Genomic DNA, 23,188 nt, shown 5'->3' with positions numbered 1-23,188 from the left:
TTAAAATGAGAAATAAAACAGCCATTGCTCTTCTAAATAGGGCTGCAGATCACAAGGTAGCACTGTGCCAAGCCCAACACAGGGGAGAACAGGCAGTAATTTTGGAATATATTAGGCATAGTATAATTCTACTGTTTTAAATAGAGGGAGACCAGAAGAGAATATGTCTGGTTCACATCCACACAGAACAGCTTTAATCAACTACTGTTTTCAAAGCAGCAGTCCAGAGCTCACCTTTATCTCCTGGAAAGCCATCCATTCCACTTATGCCAGGGGGCCCGGTCACACCACGTATACCCGGTAATCCCGTGTGACCCATGTCACCTTTGTCACCAGACAGACCCTTCAGGCCCACAGGGCCAGGAAAACCTTGCTCACCATCTTCTCCTCTAGCACCAGGTGGACCTGTCATGTAAATGTGAGAACAGGAAGAGTAAAAAAGGTTTGGATACAGATGATAATTTCATACAAGGTAGGGAGGAGGGAGAAAACTGCTGTCCTACCAACTTCATATTAAAGGGCAGAAATTAGGATTTTTTCATCAAAGAATTGCAGAAATGATTGCAAAGATAAAGTAGCTCATCAGCATGAATGAGCCTCACTATCAGTTTGGTTCCACACTCGCAACAGGACCTTCCCCTGCTCCTTAATTTAAGAATTAAGCCCCTTTTCCATAAGCCCAACCTCATTTGGTGTCTCCCTTTTCCCAGTCTGCCCACAACCAGCTCTAACCTGGCTTGGTAGGGAGCTACAGAAAGAAATGCTATCAAGATTATCCCCAAACCTAACTGCCTGCTGTGGAAACCATACAGCTGCCCTGCCACAGAGGAATAGCAAGAGGAATGATACAGTTAATTCCTCACCGAGAGGTCCTTGAGAGCCAGGCCCACCGTCTGGCCCACGGTTTCCTGGTGGACCTGGGAATCCATGTGTTCCTGGTGTTCCTGGTAATCCCATCAAACCAGGGAGACCTTGTGGACCTGGATCTCCTTTGGATCCTGGCAAACCAGGGCTACCATCCGCTCCTAAAAGACCAAAATCATGCATTAGAGAGCGTCATATGTAGAGAACTTGTTTTTATATATTTCTTCTGCGTACACCTAGGCTTTCCAGGGTGTCTCTTTCATTTGAAAATTCAGTGACAACAGGAAAAGCAAATTAAAGGACTGGTCTTTAGATTTAAAATAATTGACATTACCAGCAATGATCTCAGTATTTGCATCAGATAGATTGATTGACTCTTCCAAGTTAATGGTAACGTTAACTTGATGTGGATATACAGCTCGGTCTCTTTCAATTTTAATCCCAATCTTTCTATTTTAACCCAAATAATTCTGTTATTCCTGATCTTTCTGTCACATCGATCTTAGTAAGAACTGAATCAAGCAGCTGACTGAACCACTGGAATAATGCTATGTGTCTTTTCTAAAGTGTTATAGGCAGGAAAAGTAACATTTAAGACAGATGGTGGGAACTGTGTTATTGTTTAGAAATTTTCACATAAGGTTGTTACAAGGCATTGCTGTAAGACTGATACAAATCTCTAAGCAAAAAGGCCCTAATTTTACTTAAGGACTTAATGCACTGGATGAAAAATTATGTCTCTACCATATACAAGCAAAGAGGGAAAGATAATGCCTGTTTTTCATTCAGATTGGAGAAACAGCAGCATACAAGAAGTACATGGCATTTAAAATCCAGGTCAAGTGGATCTCCTTTTCTTTATTCAGGTTTTCATCAGTGTAGGTCCACTGGATTGACTGTAGTTAAATGAGCTTTATAATTGTGGTCATTTAAAGTGGGTTTTCTCAACAACAGCATACAGGCTTTAGTTTGCTGTTCTGAGCGAAGTGGAAAAGGTGGTATAAAGGAATTTCCTCTAAAATTAAAAAACATTCATACTTGTAGAAAAATTCACATGCTATCTGGAGCCATTCTGTCAGAACTGTTAAATAAATCAAGAGCAGACAAACTAGTAATGCTTTTTATTTTCACTCTATTTTTTGCTACTGAAAACTTAGTTCTACAAAAATGCTTACAAAGAGGGTGCAAAGTCACACCGTATTTTTTGTCTTCAAACAAAATTGGGTTTTGTCTCCTTTTCAGAGGTGCTAGTGATGTTTTCTGCCTTTTCTCAAACTTGTTAAGGGCCACAGAGCTGCTTTCATCCCTTTCCTTCACTCTGGGGCTCTACTACAGGTAAAACCAGCTCTCCTCACTTCAAATAACTCTGAGAAGATGATACTCTTCTTTATTTATTTTCATCAAAAATCATGAGAAGGATATCCAAAACTAGTTCCTGTGATAAATCTTGCTTTGAGGTAGTCAAAGAATAACTTCATAGAATAGTCCTTGCTCAGTTGAATTATGTGTCCAAATGCAATTGGAACTGTGTAGCAGGGTATGCTAAATTCTCACATGTACTTTTGAAAGTGTTTTGCAGGGTTCAGAGAGTAAAAAATCAGATTTTGTAGAGAAACTCTGTTTTCTGGAGGGCTTTTATGGTGTTTTTCAGGGTCTATGAAAAAAAACCCTAAAATGAACACCCTGAAGTTATGAATAAGTATATAATATTATCTTTTTCTTATTTGGTAGTGCCCAAAGACTGACAAGATAAAATAGCTTATTAGCAGTTACCTAACTCTATGTCCTCTTAGTTAAAATTTCCAAATTCAGCACTACTGCAATGTGCTGATCACCAAAACCACGCAATACCCAGACACCTTTTGGTGTGGGGAAAAAAAAATCTCAGTATTATTGCTGTATGGAAGTGAAAAGTCAGGATAACAGCGACACCACCATTCCCTTAACTACAGTGAAAAAAATTAGCAGTACATCTGAAAGTGACAAAGATGAACAAAGTCTGGTTCTCTGGTATTCTGCTGTGGTTGGTTTCATGTAGAGCAGTGTGAAGGACAGCTGAAGATAAGCAATGGATCTCCAGGAAGTGTTCAGAGGAGCCAGGCAGGTTGGCAACAGCTGACACAGAAGTGGAAAGAATGGGAGGTCATCAGGCACTGGGAATTGGTAGTGGAGTCATCAGTACCTCTGTTGCATCCTAACGTGGTCTCTTACTACTCTCACATCCCTACAGTTTGTCTGCATTTGTATCACTCTTATGCAAACCTTTCTTTATTTGAAGAAGCTGTTACCTCTAGCTCCTGGTACTCCTTGATCTCCTGGTGCACCTTTCAACCCTGGGAAGCCGGGGAGACCGACATCTCCTCGGGAACCTGCTGCTGCTCCAAAAACATCACCAGGAAGGCCCTTCGGTCCTGGTGCTCCTGGAGCTCCGGATTTTCCTGTAAGGCCTGGGTGTCCCTGCAGTCCAGGTAGACCATTTGGGCCTCTGTCTCCCCTGGGTCCAGTAAAACCTATAAATAAAACAGGGACTCGGCATCACAGAGCTCACTACAAACGTTGGGAGTTCAAATCCTAGATACACCAACATGATTGATCCCATTACCACAAATGACAAGGTAGAGCCTTCTTCTGGACTGGAAAAACGGCAGCTGGACTGAAAGTTAAGCCCAAGCATTGGTGAAAGCTAGCATGGAAAACTGCAGAGAATTCCCTGTGGCCTGGGAGCCATATGGGAGCCCAAATTTAGCAATTAGAGCACTCTGTAGAGCTTACCAGGGAGATAGATGTTCATGGTCCTGCCCTGTGCTGCACAGAGCCATGTTTTATGATGCATCCCCTGCCTGCTGATCAGGACATGCATCAGCTCTTTTGCTTTCTCTGTTCCTATTACAGATGCTGTAGATGAGACTAGAGAACACTGTCAGGCTGTGTGCTGCCTGAGGGCAAAGCAGCACCTGGCACTGGATATGGGAAAGTTCACAGCACGTCAGAATCTGTGATGATTTAGGACTTTGCAACCAGACAACTCAAAAAAAAAATTCCAGAGAGCTCATAAATTAAGTTGCATCAATGGCTTCTGTAGTGGGGTACAGAAAAAATCCCAAACAACACATTACCCAATGGCTTCTGTAGTGAGGTACAAAAAACCCCCAAACAACTCATTACCCAATGGCTTCTGTAGTGGGCTACAAAAACCCCCCAAACAACTCATTACCCATTTCTCTGACCAAATAAACTTGGTCAACCACAGCGAAGAGGTAGTTTCTAGAGGTAATTCCTGCAATTGTTGCTGGACTGACTGATGATTTGTGAACACACCCACTGCAGCTTATATGTGCATGCCACTGCATGGATCACATCTGCAGTGGAACACACACAGGCTCATTTATACTAATGTTGGAAAGAATTAAATGGAAATACTATTTTCTTCCTTTCTGCATCATCATCATGAATATAATGCACTTGAAATCTAAAAGATCTTGTTATTGAACTTCTTTAAGAAAATGTCATTAATTTTTACCATCATATTTATAATTTTGAACAATAAAGCAGATTTTAAAAGGTTGGCATCTAGGAAATTTTTCATCATTATGGAAGTTGCAATAAATATTTCTGGATTTGAAAAGTAGTGTTTTTGTCTAATGGCTTATTGATTCAATGTAGAAGAGAAGTGAAAATGTACCTGGAATCAGGTATTTGTATTTAAGTGACTGCAGTAAAAAAGGTCAAAAGCATATAAAAAATTACTAATTATTTCAAGATACCTGGAGGACCTGGGAATCCTTCCCGACCTGGATCACCTCGTGTACCATTTAGCCCTGGGAAACCCATTGGACCCGGATCACCTGGGAATCCTCTTGCACCTTTTGCACCTAAATTATATAAAAGAAAGTATAAAAGTGTGATCTGAACGAACAAAACAGAAATGTGCATATAATGTAAAAAAAATAGTAGTAAATATCATCATGGTGTATTTCTGGATGCAAAGATGAAACCTTTAAAAAAAATTAATTAATGGGGCTGTACAGTAGCTCTTTAGAAGTATTCAAGATCCCAAAACATGGACCAAGAATCTAGGTTAAGTGCTTTTACAAACATGGATTAACCTGGATTAAAAACTAATGATACGGAGACTACTAGGGTAAAGATAATTGGTTTCACAGACTTTTGGAGCTTTTCAGTATTTTGTAAATTAAGGCCTTTAAATTAAGGTCAAAAGGCAATGTCAAAAAAGAATGTTCAGAGAAATGGGCACAGATGAGATGCTGTAGGAGGGAAAATAAATTTCCTTTCCCTGCTAAACTGATCATGGAACAAGAGCAGACTGGTTTAGATAACCAAGCAGGAGAAATGTAAGGCTAAAGGTTAAATCTAATAATCCCTCAAAATGAATACAAATTAACTAGCCTACTTACTATATTTGTAACATTACAGGTCTAGAGAGTACAAGAAAAGAAAAAGAAAGCTGTGCCCTGAAAAGAAAAAGGAAGTGCCAGTTCTTCTGGCACTGACCTCTTGCTCATACTTATTTTTCTCTGATTTTTTTCCTAACAGCTAAAATGATACCACACTTCCCTGTGATACTGTATTTGACATTTCAGTAAGGACAAATATTACTGTTTTTTAACATCTCAAAACCTGAAAGCACTTTGTAGAATTCTTTTGTTGTGTTTCAAAAATTATATATATTTTTTTCCATGCAATAGTTTTATTACATGAGTCTCATTAATTCATTGTATTACAAGATCAAGATTTTTTAAAGTTCTTTGAAAAGAATTCCTGTGGAATGCTTTGTTTCCCTGTCCTCTCCAGCACTTTAAACTTTTTAAGTTCCCAGTTCAGGCTTGAAGGTCAACAACATGCTTTAACATTTAAAATGTTGTTGCTTAGCATCACCATGAAATACAACTCAGTTATTCATTACTGAAATCAAGTTTCTCTCCATACTTTAACTATGACAAACCAAGGAAAATATAATTTGGATTTTAATACTTTTTTCACTTTAGTTTTCTGGAATTTACATTATTTAATATAAATAATATGTTAATGATTATTTTTTAGTTTTAATTATCATTTATGAAGGGAGAAGGAAACATTTAGAAAGATGAGAAATAAGGTGCACATAACCAGCCTATGCACTGTGCATAATATTTCACAGTGATGTACAGGATTATTTTTCTTTCCCTTATATGAAAAGTAACTTCTCAGAAAGAAATCAAAAGGAAAATCTTAGGCTTTCAGGTCTCAATGAAAAATTCCAATGTGCCTCTTACCCAGATGGCATCTTGGTTTTGTTTCCCATCTGCAATAACTGACTTTCATTAATTCTGTTCAGTATTGCACTAATTAAAAAGCCATGTGAGAGAAAGAAGGTGCAGAGGGAGAATACAGCCACCACTTACCACATATTTCAGGAACTCATTATGTGATGTTACCTGGTGATAATGTGTTGTGCTGAACAGCAGCACAAAAAGGTTTTTATTTTGGCCAATGTAATGTTTGGTTTGCAAATGTTTTAGCTGTTTGAGACAGAAAACAGCTTCAAAATTTTATTCACCAGCAATCCTGAATAACCAATATGTAACTCAGGGCGGTCTGTGTGTGTTGCCAGGAATTTCAAAGGAACACAAGGACATGAGGGTGGCAGACTATAAAGTCAAGTCCTTGCTTGATACACTGTGTGACATTAGCACCTAGGACACTGAGAGACTTGATTGTCTACAGAGGAGCTCCATGCTGGATGAACAGAAGGTGGGAAATCTTGTGGACAAACCACATTACTCTAAGCAGAAAACAAAAATTGTCTAAAGGAGGTGTTGGTGCTTGTGTGCTGATCTGGAGAATGTGGGTAGGAATAATGCTCCAGCCGACTCAATTGACACAGCTATGGCAAAAAGAAGCTGTGAAAATGCGTCCTTTTCCTCCCAAGCTTCTGGTTCCAAAACTGCCTCAGATTGAAAGGCAGCTACGAACAGAGCTCTGCACTCGGCTCTGCAAGGGGCCCTTCCCGGGACTTGGAGAGAGAGAAGGAAAAACAAGTCTTAAAAAAACCCCAAGTCTTAAAATTACTAAAGCATGTAAGCTAACAAAGGCAGAGAAAGATCTGTAGAAGAGCTAACCAAGAATATAAAATGTAAAACACATGAAACAGCATTGTGTTATGGCAGTCTTACAGCTGGGAGTTAAATCTGACCATACTCACTGAAAGAAAAACCTTCAAGCTCATATGAATGAAAGAATAAACAAATCATATTCAGAAAAAAAGCCTGCAAATATTGCAAAGTAAACAAGAAGTATTGAGCCTAGCAACAAACTTTGGCACTAGGACTAAGGAAACAAAGGTAATCTTTTAACAGAGATAAAATTTTCCCTTTTAAGATCCATTAGTCTGTCATAAATCAATTATCAATCCATGTATGTTATAATAAACTTTGTGCTGAAAAAAAAAAAAAAGACATTGACCTTAAAATTTTACTCCAGACCTCTAAACTTGGCTAAAGCACAGGGGCACAGAAACAGATGCATCAAGAATTCTACAATTCCCAAAATCTGAAGGACCCAGTTATGGGGTTTTTTATAGTTTTTAAGTGCCTTTACAGCTGGTGATGAGCAGGATTTATCGAAAAACAGTTTTATTGCTGAGGCTGGGAGTACATAAGCTTATAGGAACTACTGGTGCTGGTCAGACTTTCCCTCTTCAAGGTCAGTTACTATGACCACTCAGCACACTTTGCCCATGTGTCCCAATTCCATCTCACACAGTCCCTCAGGCTCTGTCCTCATCTCCTTTTCCTCTTGGAAGAAGGTGGGGAGCCCTCAGTGGTGGGGAGCCCCAGGATGACCAGATGGCCCCTCTGGGCTAGAGGGGACCAGCTCTGCAAGGAAGGTGTGCATGGCTACAGACAGAACAGCCGTGTTGTGTCAGCCTGGCCCACGACACTGAGCCACACTGCACCTGCTGAAGGCACTCTGTACATCCATCACTTGAGAAGGATCTGTCACAGTCCTCATCCAGGCCTTTTATCACCCTGCTCTCAGAGGACAGGATTTGCCTTGTGAGGTGTGCAGTCAGCTCTGAGAGACCTCAGTGCACTCTCTACCACTAAACCTGTAGACTCGGTATACTCCTACTTGCAGGTGGAGAACAGCAAACGGGCTGTCCTTTCTGCCTTCTGTTTCATGGCTGACACTCATTAGCAAAGACAAGCTTAGTTCAGGAATGGTGAAATCACCTGGGCTGCACACTGCTTAGATCTCACTGGCAGGAGCAGGTTAATGCTGTGTTCCAAAACTTCTTGTCTGCTAAGGCTCAGTTACAATCAATATGGCAAGACACCCTTCAAATGTAGTGTATGTGGGAAACACAATATGGGTAAAGGCAAAACATTACCTGTGGCTCCTGGCACTCCTGGCTTTCCTTGGGATCCCTTTGGTGGCCTTACACAGCCTGCACCTGCAAACAAAAAACCAAGTTAGCTGCACTATACATGCTCCTATGTTGCCTCTCCATGTCTCTGGGCCTGTAGTTGAGACAATTTCATTAAAACAGGCAGAAGAAATTAACAAGCAAACTCCTAGTTTTAAAGGAAATTTTATTCTTCATTGAAAAAAAAAATTGGCAGCATTTTCAGGGGAGCACTCAAGCTGATCTCCACCCCAAGAGCTGCTCTTCTGCCTATTTTACAGGGGCTGTGGTAGCAGGTCCAGTTGGACCAGCATGGGAAGGGTAGTCCAGCCTCATGGATGACTGTATTTTTCAGAATAAGAAAAACACTTTGTTTCCCTATGGGTGATTTATACCTGTGAAGTAATCAAGTCAATTTTTGTAAAAATCTAAGGGTTTTTTCTTATATGTCACATTGCACTGAAAATCTTCACTCAAAGTTCTTTAAAAAAAGTTGCTAAAATTTCCTTGGGCACCTAATTTCTGGTTTTGTTTTTTAGATTGCACATAAATCATACAATAAACACTCAGGAGGGATGAAATAAAGAATCTCTGAATTGTAGAAGTAAAAGTGCAGTAATTTTAGAAAATGTTCAATTTGATTCATTTAGTTTAGAGCTACATAGAATATATGCATAGTTATTTGTGACCTAAAGTTCAAGTAGTTTACAACCAAGAGCATCCAAAGCAGTCATCAGAAAGAAAATATCCACCCATAAAAGCAGCATAATACTAAAAAGAAATGAAAACCATTTTTATGTACAGTACCTGACCATATTGGCTCGGTTGCATCTCCTCTAGGAAAGTCTTCAGTGACTTGCCCACAATCTGTGAGCAAAGAATTAGAAAACACAGTTATTATCTAAAAGAGAAAAATTGCAAAAAGACAAAAATGTTCTCAATTCTAACCAAAATGCCTATGAAATCTGCAGATAAAGTATTCTCTTACATATTTTACACACACACCACACAAATTATTTGCTGTAATATACTGAACACTCTATTCACACATTGATTAGATACAAGTTTAAAACCCATCCTGTCCAAGTTAGGAGGCTGTCCCATGCACTGTGTAAGGTTGACATGTACTTGCTTTAGCTTGAATATTCTGCCAGGCTTCTCAAAGTGGAGGAATAAAACTCTGAGCCTGAGTTCTTCTGAATGTAGCCCTGGCATTGCTATAGTTGGAAGGGACTTGAAAAGCTGCAGAAGTACTATGAGGAGCTCTCAAGGGTGGAAACATGACTTTCTCTGGTCAATTAAAAGATTTTGTTGGATGGGAAAAATCAGAGAAAACCAGAGAAAATTTGAGAAAAACTGTGGGATTTCCAATGGCAGGACATTGCTCCATTGCCTCCGACTGTTTGAAACCTGAAAATGTTACTTGCTGGCACTAACACATTAATTCATGCTGTATCAATACCTGACATGGAACTACTGGGACCTCAGAAGTATCTCCTTTTTCAAGATTCCTGGACAATACCAGCATTTCCTTTTACCCCACATAGCCCCCACCAAGCTGTCCCTTTTCACCAGTGTGCTGTATAAATGCTGCACACAACTCAGTGCTGATCCCTCATGGCTCTGATGTAAGACAGAGCGGTGTCTCTTACCTAGTTGGCCAGGCTCTCCTGGCAGACCAGGCAGACCTGGGGGTCCTGGGTTTCCAGCTTGTCCTTGGTCACCTGGAGGACCCTGGAAGCCTTTTGGTCCAGGAAATCCTTCACCTGGCAGGCCTGCTTCTCCTGGAAAGCCCTTTGGGCCTAATTCACCTGGATAACCAGGATCACCGGGGAAGCCTCTGACAGTATCACCCTGCGGGAAGTGAACATAGGTGGTCACTCCTGACTTTGCTGAGGAACAAATGCAACTCAAACAGTTGAAACATCAGGCAGTAAATTCTCAAGTGTTGCATCCCATCTCTTTAAATCAACATTGAAAAGAAAGTATTTTTTAAATAACCTGACTTTAATGTAGACCACATAGCAGTAAGGTCATGAGAGAAGTGCTCCTTGAGGGAATATTCCCTTTTAAATGTTGGCTCATGAAAAGCACTTGGGCAATTACAATCAGTGTTGTGGAGGGGCTCCTGGCCATTCCTGAAAAGCTGTAAGTGGGTTTGGGGAGACCAAATGCATCGTTAGAGATGTTCCATTGTGGCTTTTACTTCTGAGAAAACCTGACATAAAAATGCACCCAAAAGATTTTTTTCTCTGTCTGCACTCCTAGTGATATTTCTACACTACTGAATCAACATTTTAAAACATCATTAGAAAAGGCTTTTCTATCTTCAGAACCATCTTCTCTGGTAGGAGAAATACTGTGGTCTAGAGTGCCTAGTATAGCCCTTGCCCATCTTCAAATATGATACGTGGTTCAAAACTTCATTTATGATGGGCCACAGCAATTCTTGCAAGTCATTTAATTTTGCCTATCGAAGGAAGATAGAAAATGAACAAAGACTACATGTCTCATTTCTAGATAGCTACAGTTAGTTAGATGAGTTGCTACCAAGCAATACAATGACATAAGGTACCTTTTAAGGACATAAAATTGTAGTAAATTTTGCTTTTCTTCAACACAGTTATACCAAAGCTATTGAAGTACAAGTACAAAGAATCTCAGACTATACTAGAAGGAGTCACCAATAAACCAAAAACTACCACTTGTTGTTTAAGTTAAATGAAAATAGAAGTGAAAGATTTTTCTAAAAACCCTGACAGTAAACCTGATGCTTAATTTATCAATAACCAGAAAACCCCGTCTATTTTTGCATCATTATGTGTGAAAGAAGGACAGGCTGGTGATCATTACCCCTCAGAATTAAGTGCATTAGTAACTGGGTGTGGTGTATTTGCTGTATTTGTTGCTCACCGGAAGGCCAGGCTGTCCTGGTAAACCATCCAACCCGTCTCTGCCTGGTGAACCATCTTCACCTCTGATTCCAGGCAGCCCGGGATCTCCTCGGATTCCTTTGGTGCCTAAAGAACACCTTCCATTGTGAGACCAATCTTTCATTAATACTATAAATAATAGGAAAATATAGGTGATAAGAATTTTCACTCTACCTTTCGTGGTTATGTGTAAAGAGTCTCCCTTTTCTCCTTTCCGTCCAGGAAATCCAGCTGGACCCGAAAATCCCTGGTGTTACATACATTAAAAAAAACCCAAAACAAACCAGAACTGCTTAAGAAACAGGTATCAAGATTTGCATTTCTACTGTCCTGCTTAAAAAAAAAAAAGCCTCCTTAAATTTTTCTGTTTTGTTAATTTCTGTGAACTATTTCCTCTTCAGTTGTGCAGAATGTTTATTAACGTGTTCTAATTAGGAGCAAGGTCTCTATGGCATGGTAGAGGAGATTTTGCATGAGGATGGATTAGGACACCTGTGGCTTTCCATGAGCTAGAATCCTGCAGGTGACTGCTTCTGCAGAACTGCACTGGAGAGAACATGGTGAATTACTCAGTGTTAGACACTAAAGAAAGTGCCCTGAGCAACTCTTTGCCACCTTGGAAAAAAACCTTAGGGTTCTAATCTTACGGATGTGCAATTCCTCCCGTGCACCCCTCCAAGGAGAACAACCTCGCAGCTGGCAGTGGACTGTGATTCACAGCACTGTTTTGGGGCCGAGAAGTAGCACCACCTTCATTTACCAGACAAGAACTTGGGCACAGAGGGATTGAATGATCAAATCACTTAATCAAATCACAGACCTGTGGTTAAGTTTTGGTTAGAAGGGAGGGCTGGAGGACTCTGGCTCAGCCCAGCACTTGGACATGAGAAGGTTGCTCAGGGCCTTGCCTGGCCATGCACTGAAAATCTCCAAGGAGGGAGACAAAGACAAACTGTGGTGAAACTAAAGACCATTCTCTGGAATTCTTGATTCCTTGGCATAATGACTGGAACCTCCTCCTAAAGAGCCCATCTGAAAGTGCAATGTCTTGCTGCTGGCCAAGAGCCTTGCAATCACAGAACCAAATGCATATCCATGGTAGGTGCCAAGGCCCAGAGGTTACAGAGTCATTTACCAGAGCCACCTCTTACTGCATTCCAGGGCAGACACTGAATGAAAGGGATGTACCAGATAAATTTATTTTTTGTTTTAAAATACTCCTGTGCTTTATGTGCATTATGTTATTATTATAACACATAATACTTTATGTGTTATAAAACATTATTTATAAGTGTGTCTTTGGCACATTCTGAGTGAAAAGCATGTGCAAAAACTGTGTCAGCTGCAGGTCACCACATCAATACAGGTTTGCACTTCTGTTAATCAAAAGAGTGAGATTAATTTTGATTATAAGCATTCTGCTTTATTTGGGACATCTTTGAAAAGTGCATTTTAATGGTGAGTGAAACCAATCTGTACTGCATGGTAAAACTGTTTCTTTTGGACACTGATTTTTTTCAGGCCAAAAGAAATCTCAGGAACATAAAATAATGCTGAATTACTGCATTAACACTGCACTAATAGCATGATCTTCACATTACTATTTTTTTGTTCTCAAGATTTAGTTATGTATAATATAATTTAGCACAGAGGTATTTTCAAAATATTTTACAGCTGCTTCTAATTTATCTTTCTAAACAGAAAAATATCCCTTTGCTTGGGATAAAACTTTATTTTCATTAAACTGACAAAGATCTCATCAAGATTAATTGTATTTATCATCCCCATATGTACCTTGTTGAACATGCTTAAAGAATAATGGAGTGATTTTTGCCCCAGAATATGGACCAAGAATATGTAAGCTACATTGTTTTACTTTTTGAATTTACTGTGCTATGTCTGTACATGTTTATACTTCTCTCTGTTCTACAGTAACTTAAATTCTGGGATGAAGAATCTCAAAAGCAAAAAGCCTTGTAGAACTTGCAAAGTTTTAACCAAAGTATCAAGATTATATTTTTGGAAATATTTCTGTCATTTTTTTTAAAATGACAGAAATTTTAAAAGAAAATTACTTTTTCTGCTTTTTTTAAATAAAGTCAAATTTAATGTATTATATTTTAATTCTAAAAAAAATCCCCAACTTTAGATAGTTGTGAGTGAGCTTGATTGTTATGATGTTCAGAAGAGCCTAAAGTTCTAACTGAAATAATGTTTTCTCTGATTTCTTTGGACTTTACAATGGTATGCAGTGATAAGAAATGAGGAACGGTTTTAAACTGAAAGAGAGTAGGTTTAGATTAGATATTAGGGAGAAATTCTTTACTGTAAGGGTGGTGAGGCACTGGAGCAGGTAGATAGAAGAGCTGTGGATACCCCATCCCTGGAAGTGTTCAAGGCCAGGTTGGATGGGGTTCTGAGCAGCCTGGTCTAGTGGAGGGTGTTCCATCCCACAGCAGGGGTTTGGAACTGGGTGATCTTTAAGGTCCCTTAACCCAAAGCATTCTACAATTCTTTGATAAACAAAATCAGCTTTTGGGTCAGCTTTACAAAGCTTACAATTTACTTTATTCTAAAGTCTTGAGAGATGTGACTGACTAAAGCCAGTTCTGCCTGTGAGGAGCCATGATGCAGTTAGCACACCAAATAATACAGCACCTCTGTGTATCATTAACAAACAGGCTGTTATAAGCAAAGCCCTTTTCTCAGTGTTACTGAATAGTATTTTTTAGAAAGACTATATTGTAAACAAGAACCTTACATTTTATCAGTCTAACATATGCATCCTACGAGCAACAACCTTAGGTTATTGCTGGAGTTGTTTCCCTTCTAGATAGACAGATCACACTCAGTACTACAGCAGCTTGAAAGGGTTCTGCTTTCTTCAGATAGAGGGTGGACTTTCGTTTATGAGGAAATCTTTCACTCTCCCCCAAGTTTCCTATTTTCACTTCCATCCTAGCAATTTTTGGCCTTCAGTATTTTATAGATAACCTCCTGAAAGCCACTTCAAAGTGGGGATGGAGGGAGGCAGGCAGGAAGAAAGGAAAGGAAAAAGGAAAGGAATAATACTTTTCATCATTTTCCCATGGAGAATAGCTTGAGGTTTTGGATTTTTTCACAGTAGGCATATAAAACTAAGCAATAAAGAAAAAACTATCTCACTTTTGCTCCAGGGTAGCCAGGAAGACCATGTGGTCCTTGATCACCAGGTTCTCCTTTCCTTCCAGGCTGGCCAGGGGTTCCTGGAAAGCCAGGAGGGCCACGGGGGCCAGTAGAGCCCCTTCTGAGTTCCTCACCCAAAAGGCATCTAGTGCAATCCCCTTCTTCACCTAAAGAAAAGATTGGAATAAGAAGAAAGAAAGCTCTATCAACAACAAATAGATGTGCAGCTGTATCTATCTTATATATAGACTTGAGAATATTTGAGTATTTTCTCAAATACTTGAGAGAATTACTCTTTTTTTTTTTTTCTGACAAGAATCCAACACAGTGTTTCTTTGTCCTGTTAGCCCCAGATCAAATTCATCAGTCCTCATGCATGTTGTAGTTCAATAAACCCAGACTGAACAAACTGGGGCTTTACATAATGCATAACAGCAGATCATCTACTGAGTTATCTGTTATAACCTACCTTTAGGTCCTTTTTGTCCTCTTGGCCCAGGGAAACCTTGTAGACCAAATCTACCTGGTGTTCCCTCTCGTCCTTTTAATCCAAAGAGAGGACCTAGAAGTTTAATTAAATAAAAATATAAATTACTCTACTGTAGATTTACTCTTTTTCTCTTTCACTCCTATTTCACTGAGCTGCAATGCATTTTCCCATTTCCTCTAATGTCACTTACTGTCTAACCCAGCCTGCTGTGACATACTCCCTTCTCTCTTCCTCTCTCCATCTTCTGACAGCTTCTCACACTCATCCTTAGTAACTTTCATCTGCTGTGGCAGACAATCCTTGCCATTCTTTGCTCTAACACTGAATTCCTCCTCCCAGCCCAACCTACTCTGCATTAGCACAAGTAGCCTGTTCTGGGATCATTTCCTGCACATCTTTTTCTCCATTCTTTCAAATGTTGCCAGAACTGTCTAAAAATCATGCAAACTTTTTCGTCATGGATGAGCGTACATGACTTCTGTGTGCGTCCTCTTCATCTCTCACTTCATTTAATTTCATTTTTCATATTTCATACTGTCAGTATCTCACTTTGCCCTGACAACAGCTGTCTATAAATTAATCAAAGATGATCCTCTGAGTTCTCCTTATCTCTGTTTTTGCACTTACCAGGGGCTCCAATGGGACCAGGTGGACCACGAAGTCCTGGTGAGCCATCCTTACCCGGAAGCCCAGGTGGCCCCGCAAAATAAGCAGGAGATCCTATTTCACCCTTTTCACCTTTTGGTCCCATTTCTCCAGGTAAGCCTGGCTTATCCCCATCCCCTGAAACAGAACCAGAGAAAAAGTTCAAAACAATTTCTTAACAGTGCTGCCCAAAGAGCTGTGATGTAACAGAAGAGAAAGTTCATACAATTGCATCTAACACGCAAGGAAAAATGGACATATTTAGCATGGAGCAAAAATGGTAACTACACTTTTCACTTGAGCAGATGAATAGCAGCTACAGAAACAAGGCTCTGTCATCATCTCTATTTCAGCAGTTTTGCAAGAGTCCCATTGGTCCAAAGGCAAATGCTCCTCTCGTTCTTTGCTACCCACAGTTATTATCTACTACCCTGCACTGTGTAGCACATGATCAGCATAAAAGTTTTCCCCACTGTGATCCTGTATCAGTCAAAACTCCCTATGAAGTTAAGCTGTTAGAACATGCATTGATGGGGCATTACCATCAGAAAATCCAGGATCACCAGGCAATCCACGGTCTCCCTCCTCTCCTCGGTCTCCTGGGAGTCCAGAAACACCTGGAAAGCCTGGATCACCTCTTGCACCTGAAAGACATCCCCAATTCCACAAAATGTGTTAGTGTCACGCTGCTCTTTGTAAAAAAACAAATATTAGAATCTTCAAGTGCTTTGGAGTAGTAGAGTTTGCAATAGTTTCTAAAACATAGCTTTAGAAATGGACTGTCAGGAATGGTGTGGAGCCACCAAGCCCAGGAAGAAGGATAGTATCTTTCACCTTTCACTAATATGCAGCTCTCCGAGGAAGAGAGCTGTTTACAGGAAGTTTCCTGTTACAGGAAGTTTCTACTGTAACAGATGTGTGATATGTGAGCTTTCCTTTGCTCCCCACTACCAAAAGCATCTGCCTGGGCCCAGCTATTGCCTGCAGTATCGTGCTCTTGTCAAAGATTAGTGATAGTAGAGGACATGTGGTGTGTTCAGCCCCCTGCCTCCTTCTTTCTGCCTCTACATAGTCCCTCCTGCTTCTAAAAGGCTGGCAGGGATTTTGGGGTGATTTAGCCAATGCTTTGGGCCTCTTGCCCCCTTTCTCTGGGAGGAAGGGAAGCATTTACCACTAGTCTCTCTGGCTTTCAACAAAATTTGTAAACTCTGTGGTATGAGGACAAAAGCCAAGGCAATGGCATGTGATCACTCTTGCTGTTTTCTGGCACCTTCCCTTGAATAGTTTTGGCCTTGGCAAACTGCTATCACCTTTTATGTGTTTCTAGTCTAGCCATGCAGAGCCACCACAGCTCTGCAGAACAGCTGACACTGGGTGCTACAAGCTTAGTGAAAAGATCGCAATGGAAATGTGTCAATTTAAAAAAGGGGAAAAAAATACTCTTATATTCTTTAGGGCTTTCTACATTTGTGGGTTTCTTTCTTTTTCTTTCTTTCTTTTTCTCTCTCTCTCTCTCTGTCTTTTCTATTAGATGATAAGAGGGCTCTCTGCTGTGCTGTCAGTACTGCACTTTGGATAAAGTCTGAAACAGAACACAGAAGACAGATTCCCATTCTTCCTTTCACTGGACAACAAAGTCACAAGCTTTTTTGCTTGCTTCTTCTCTGTGGATACAGGCATGCATGGAAGCCTTTTGTATAGAAATCCAGCCTTAGTGGGAGAGACAAAGAAACCACCTGCCTGCAAAAAGGTGATTAGGGCACTCTCTTGGAAGGCAATTACAGCTTCTGGAACACTTTAGCAAACACATTTTTTTTAGGAGTTGAATTCTCAGAATGTTGTGCTTTTGATCTATGCAGAAGGTAGTAAAACAGCTAAGATAAACAATCCAAACAAAGAAGATGTACCTTTCCTTGGGATGCGGGAAGGAAAATAGGAATCTGGCCCTGGAGGACCCATCTCACCAGGCTCCCCCTGTCAACAAAAGTTGAAGTATCACCCAAGCACCCAAGAACATTATTATAGAGAATTTCTTTTAAAATAGAAATGTATGCCCATGAAACCCCCAAACTCCCAAAGACACTGACATGGCATTTAAGAAACCTCAAAGATATCAAATTAACAAACCGTGTAACTGGCTCTACAATGACAACAGACATGATTGCTACTACATGATAACAGAAAAGGAAAGAAGGCAAAATGACATTGGCTTATTGCTTCTAGCAAATTAAAGTAAAGCATTACCTTGCTTCCTCTGGGACCATGGCCACCGGGTGGACCATCAAATCCTGGAAAACCCTGTAATGCACACAAAAATGATTGACTTTTCCTTTATCAGAGAGAAGCTAAAATTATTTGGTCTGTAGCAATTCCTGTAACACCAATAAGGCTCTTTGTGGTTTGATGCCCCACTTCTTGGACCAAGCCTAACTCTTGCCAAAGGCCAGAGGGACCTGCTGTGCTGCAGGCTGTGTCACCCCTGGCAGTGGTGCAGATGGAAGGAGCACCTACACTCACACCATTCCATGGATGCTGCAGGGTGCAGGAGGAGAACAGGGGATCCCTTTACTGAGACACATGGGCCAGGGAGCCAGACCACACCAACCTGCTGCAAGAAAACTAAACCAGTCACAATAAACACAAGTAAACATATTTTCACTGTAATGGAAGCAGTGAGCAGGGAAGTAGCACTGAACTACACAGATCCTTTTTGCTCCTTTCCAGGTGGCTAAAGACTGTTTGGCTGAAGAAAGGTTGAATGAGAAGAACTCAGAAGCAGCCAGATTTCAGAGATGCTGACCCAGATGAGATCATCTCTTCAGTGTGCTTTATTCAGCTGTTTGACAACTTTTGTTCTCTACAGAAAATGTTTATATGTACACTGGAAAGAAACTGGTGTTAAAAAGGTGTGCTTTCAGCAGAAAACAGTGGACAGATCAACAACTGATGTCAAGTAACACATTTTTGCTGAAACCAGTAGTTTTGTATAATTCACACTTACAATTACATTATTAGCCAGCTTCTTTAAATCTCAGCATCTTTCAAGTTTCAGTGGGTACAACTCTTATCCAGAACTTGAGTGTTAACAACCAGGTCTGCAAGTCACTCTTGAAGTAGTTTTGAAGCACTAAAAGTACCACAGCTCTCAATAAGATGCTGCAAACTTGATCACATATTTCAGAGACTTGTCCGTAATGGCAAGTGTACATCACACCATTGGGAAAAAGAGCCTCTTGATTATCAGTTGTAAAATCTCTTTACACTAGGTGGAGCTGGTGGCCTAAAAGCAAAGCCAGCAGCTTCCTACTTAACTGCAACTTCATCTGTGTGCTAGCAGAACTTAATCGTCCTTCTTTATTTATTAAGAATAAAATCACTCAACAAAAAGGAGGTTGTGAATAGCACATAAAGTAGGATGTCCCCTCTCACACACACACATTGTAGAATGCTAGTCTAAAATTATTGCCAAGATTCATCCTCAAAAAGGAGCAGCCACTGCTCACATCTGACTCGAGCATGAACCCATGTTAAGGTCAACCAGTGGGCTTTAATGGGTTTTGCATCAGCCTATCCATGAATGTACTAATAATAGCAATTCCCTTCCACACCACCAGGACTGAATGGCTGTGCAAATGTTATTTTTCTGATTTCATGTACTTTCATGTACCATGTGTTTCATGTTATTATTGTTTCGCCTTGGTGGCAGGACAAACCTTTAAACAACTAAAGATGGCAAAGCATGGAAAATTCGCGCATCCCACAGCTATTTACCTCATGGAAGTGATTTCTAAAGCTGACTGAAGAAGTCTTTTACTGAGTCCAAACAGAAAGGCTCTGTCTGACAGAATGCTATTTTAAATATTTGGGTGTGTTTCCATGGGGACAGGGATTTAACTGGTATATTTATCAGTTTCCATCTCTTCTCCCTTTGCGATATCCAAGATAACTGTACATCTCAACCACATCTGCAGAAAGCTATTCAAAAAAGTTTCTGCTTGTAGCAAGAAAATTACAGAAATCATAGTCACAGTAATTAGAACAACGAAAGTGACACCTTCACGTAGTTCTCTCAAAAGATGCTCATGGTTTAAGCAAAACTGGACTTTAATCATGGGGTAATTTCTTTTTCTCACTGATGAGAAAAATAACTGACCCAAAATTAGAATGATGGATGAACCCAGATGATATTTGTTAGACTGCAGCTAGTGTAATTGCAGGCAGAATTTGTCCTCTACAGTTTACTTTTCAGACAGATTGTCTACATATGTGTTAGAAAAAACAGTCTTGTAGGAAATACTCACTCTTTCTCCACTGAGTCCTGGAAAGCCATTTATGCCAGGCAGTCCCTGTGAAGGTACAATAAAATTAACAAAATAAAATTACATTCTAACATCCTCATGGCAAAGAACCATTATTATTTATTAGATAAAATAAATCTAATGGCTTGAAACTCTAACAGTCACACTTCAGATATGTTTTCAATTAGATTTTTGTATGGTGCAAACAGTACAAGTATGAAATCTAATCTGGAATTTTATTTTTTTCTCTCTTAATCAATCAACACTGTAAATTTACCATAAAAATTTTAAAGATGACTGAGATTTTTAAAAGGAACGTATTCTCAGTATTGTTCTCACTCCATTTAAGCACTTCAGAAACAATGCCCCAAAACAAGCAGTCATAGATGCTACAAGGAAGCACTTAGATTAACTTTTGTTTGACTCCACAAGCAAGTGGAGTCAGACTCGTGTTTGTTAACCATGGTCTGCAGGCAGCTCAGATGGAAACAGTGAAGTACAGCCTGTGCTGAGGACCAGGAGAGCAGCTGTGGTTAGTGAGCACTGCTTCAGGTGAGAGATGCACAAGGCCTCCCAGTGATGGCATGGGCTTACCTTGCCATTCTTGGGCACACCTGTGAGTCCACAGGCACACCTGTGAGTCCTGTGGGGGCCTCCTCCCACCACCACTTCAAAATGGCCTTTTTGCTTTCCTGCTTCAGGCAGTTCTGAGCTGGCCAAACCTACTGATCTGAAGAACTGTAATTTCTATGATCCGTTCATCTGTGTTTTGTTCCAGAAGGCAAGCTCCCAGCTCAGATCCACACATTCACATGAGTGAGTTCTACCTTTAATAAGTGACTCACCCTTTGTCCTGGGTAGCCCATTACCCCTTCTTCACCTTTTTCGAGAGGAAAGAGAAGTACACCCTAGGAAAGATTGCACATCAGTTCAACTTATTTCTTCATTATGTGCAAAAAAATTGCAACAGTGTTTTATGGAAGCTAAACAGGAAGAAAGCATCATTGTAACACAAGGATAATCTAATAATAGCTGCATGTGAAAGAACTGTTGTCCTTAAAATTAAGTGTAACATGCTTGCTTCATTACAAGAGCAGGAGCAGGACATTAGAGAGAGGACAGTGTCTCCCTCCTATCATCTCCTTTATTTCTTCTGTGTCTGCAGCTCTGAAGAAGAGCCAAAGGAATTACTGAGCTATACAACCAATTAAGCAACTCAGCTTATGCCCAAACTGTAGCTTCAGAAAGCTATTTGGGAAACACAGGCATGCTGCTATCCATCCTACTATACAAAAAAAAAGGAGAAACAAATATCTCCTTTTGCTACATCAGCATATAATCTACAGTTTTCCTAATGAATAAAAAAAATCCTACATGTGTAGAATATGGCCAGCAGCTGAAGAACTGGCTAGCAACCACACATGGAGAGCATCAGGGCTCACAATGTGACCTTCTCCCATAACCTTGTGGAGCTGCTGACCAGGCCATCTGAGAAAATAAAGCTCTGCAAAATGCTCAGTGAGGCATCCCTTCTTGGTAAAGACTGTGTTTTAAACCCCTCTGGGCAGTCAAAAGGAACCACTCAATGGCAAAGCTATTTAGTCAGTCTAGAGGTTGTCTGTGATTTATAACTAAACCATAACTAAACCTTCAGTCAAGCTGGGTTGACAGCTTTATACAATACAGCAACATATGGGATTACTGCCCACTTACTCAACAGATCTAAAAGAAACATGAGACAAAAAGTCTGTATGTGTTGGATAGTTGGCTAATAAGGATTAAAAAATATTCCATATATTCTTATTTAATGAAATATAGCGAGATTTTAAAACATAGATAAGAAGAATAAGTAAAGAGATTTATTAATAATTAAAATTAAAAATGTGTGGGAAAGTCTTATTTTAGTAAACCAGTAAGAGAACAACTGATTGTGCGATGGAGTTACTGCACATCAAGTTGTTCAGTTTTTCTGAAGCGTCAGAACTGGTGTCTCTGCTTATAACACATCTATATTGCATCACATCAGTGAACAGCACACAAGTATTAACTCAAATATTATTATTTGAATTCATTCTTCTCTGCACGACTTACTGGAATTCCAGCTTCCCCTCTTGGTCCAGGGTCTCCTCTTTCACCCTAATAAAGAAAAAGTGTTCAGATAGGTTTGGCACTCCCATTTACATTTCAATAATTTTATACAATGCAAAACAATGGATGAAGAGAAAAAACTCTCCTCTTGTGCTGTTCTTTATTCATACACTTCTTGTATGAAATGAATGCTTTCTTAATAAGTTTTTGGATTTGCTTTTTAAAGGAATTTTTGATAGTTTTTTTTGAAAAGGTCTCTAGGAATGTGAATGCTCAGCTCTTTCCAGGCTTGTTCATGAGATGTCTGGGTCATGAGTGCCTAAGTAATGCCTGTTAATAAATGCACACTCACCCACTTTTACCTACTGATTATCTATGAATTATTTGATCAAGAGCTCCTGGTAGGGTAAGACAAATCACAGCCTAAATTCCACTCTCTATATTGATGACATCTCCATTGAATATAACAGCTCTCCTGGTAAGTAGCTCACATGTGGGTGTCTCTGTTTACTCATGAAAATCTCAGCATGTATGTTATTTAGGGTAGACTGCAGAGAGTTAAAAGTGTTTTTAGATCTTCCAGTATCCTATCAATTTACTCATCTTACTGCAGAAATCATATGAGCCACGTAAACTTTCTAACTTCAAATATGGGACAAAAAATAACTGGTCTGGAGGTTGGTGTCTGATACAGAATATACCCATACAGGGTATGACTGCCTCTGCTCCCAGCAAGAAGCAACAGATGAGAATAAAGTACATCTTGCATGAGGGGATTTCTCCAATATGTATGAATAAGCCTTAACACTAAGTATATAAATATCTGCATCACATAGATAAGTTATCAAAACAAACACAGTAATGGTTTCTCAGCAGGAACTTCTGCCTGTAAAATGAGATGTGAGTGATGGCCAGTAGTTGCATGCTTAAGCAAAAAGAAAATGTTTGCCAAAGGCACCTCTAAACTTGAGAAATACTTTCTAAATTACTTTAGCCACCATAGTTTCAATAAATACTTTATGATCCAAGTTTGTGAAAGTATCAGATTTCTCTTTTAATATATTAAAGTCTTTTAAGTTGTATATGTTAAAGCCCGTTTAAATAACATTTTAGTTTTGGTAGTGCAGAGCTCTCAGCTCCTTGTTTATTTCAGAAAAATACCCTCTTCTTTACCTTGTGTTTGTCAGAGGGGACACCCATCAGTTCTCTTGTAGGAAGCCCAGGTGGACCTGGAGGACCTGGGGCGCCCTGCAGGATAAAAATGAAGGAACATTTACTAACAGCTCTAATACCTGGTCAA

The 23,188-nt window shown here is 39.9% G+C and overlaps 1 protein-coding gene across 3 annotated transcripts in view; it reads right to left on the bottom strand.

Annotated features, from left to right (window-relative positions):
- The window catches only part of COL4A2 (collagen type IV alpha 2 chain), a 139,102-nt gene that overhangs the window by 19,241 nt on the left and 96,673 nt on the right, over positions 1–23,188 (bottom strand). For all 3 annotated transcript variants that reach the window (XM_086880169.1, XM_086880170.1, XM_023918298.2), the window contains 19 exons: positions 23,062–23,136; positions 21,892–21,936; positions 20,646–20,708; positions 19,804–19,848; positions 17,747–17,800; positions 17,410–17,476; positions 16,045–16,146; positions 15,485–15,640; positions 14,837–14,929; positions 14,368–14,534; positions 11,377–11,449; positions 11,183–11,289; positions 9,922–10,123; positions 9,077–9,136; positions 8,255–8,317; positions 4,629–4,736; positions 3,153–3,374; positions 864–1,025; positions 235–405 (listed from right to left, as the gene is read on the bottom strand). In XM_086880169.1, coding sequence (XP_086736295.1) covers positions 235–405; positions 864–1,025; positions 3,153–3,374; positions 4,629–4,736; positions 8,255–8,317; positions 9,077–9,136; positions 9,922–10,123; positions 11,183–11,289; positions 11,377–11,449; positions 14,368–14,534; positions 14,837–14,929; positions 15,485–15,640; positions 16,045–16,146; positions 17,410–17,476; positions 17,747–17,800; positions 19,804–19,848; positions 20,646–20,708; positions 21,892–21,936; positions 23,062–23,136 — 2,035 coding nt within the window. The remainder of the gene's footprint in view (positions 1–234; positions 406–863; positions 1,026–3,152; positions 3,375–4,628; positions 4,737–8,254; positions 8,318–9,076; positions 9,137–9,921; positions 10,124–11,182; positions 11,290–11,376; positions 11,450–14,367; positions 14,535–14,836; positions 14,930–15,484; positions 15,641–16,044; positions 16,147–17,409; positions 17,477–17,746; positions 17,801–19,803; positions 19,849–20,645; positions 20,709–21,891; positions 21,937–23,061; positions 23,137–23,188) is intronic.

This window comes from Cyanistes caeruleus, chromosome 3 (genome assembly GCF_971803275.1).
Source record: "Cyanistes caeruleus chromosome 3, bCyaCae1.hap1.1, whole genome shotgun sequence".
Taxonomy (NCBI): Eukaryota; Metazoa; Chordata; class Aves; order Passeriformes; family Paridae; genus Cyanistes; species Cyanistes caeruleus.
This window is presented reverse-complemented; position numbering and strand designations above follow the sequence as displayed.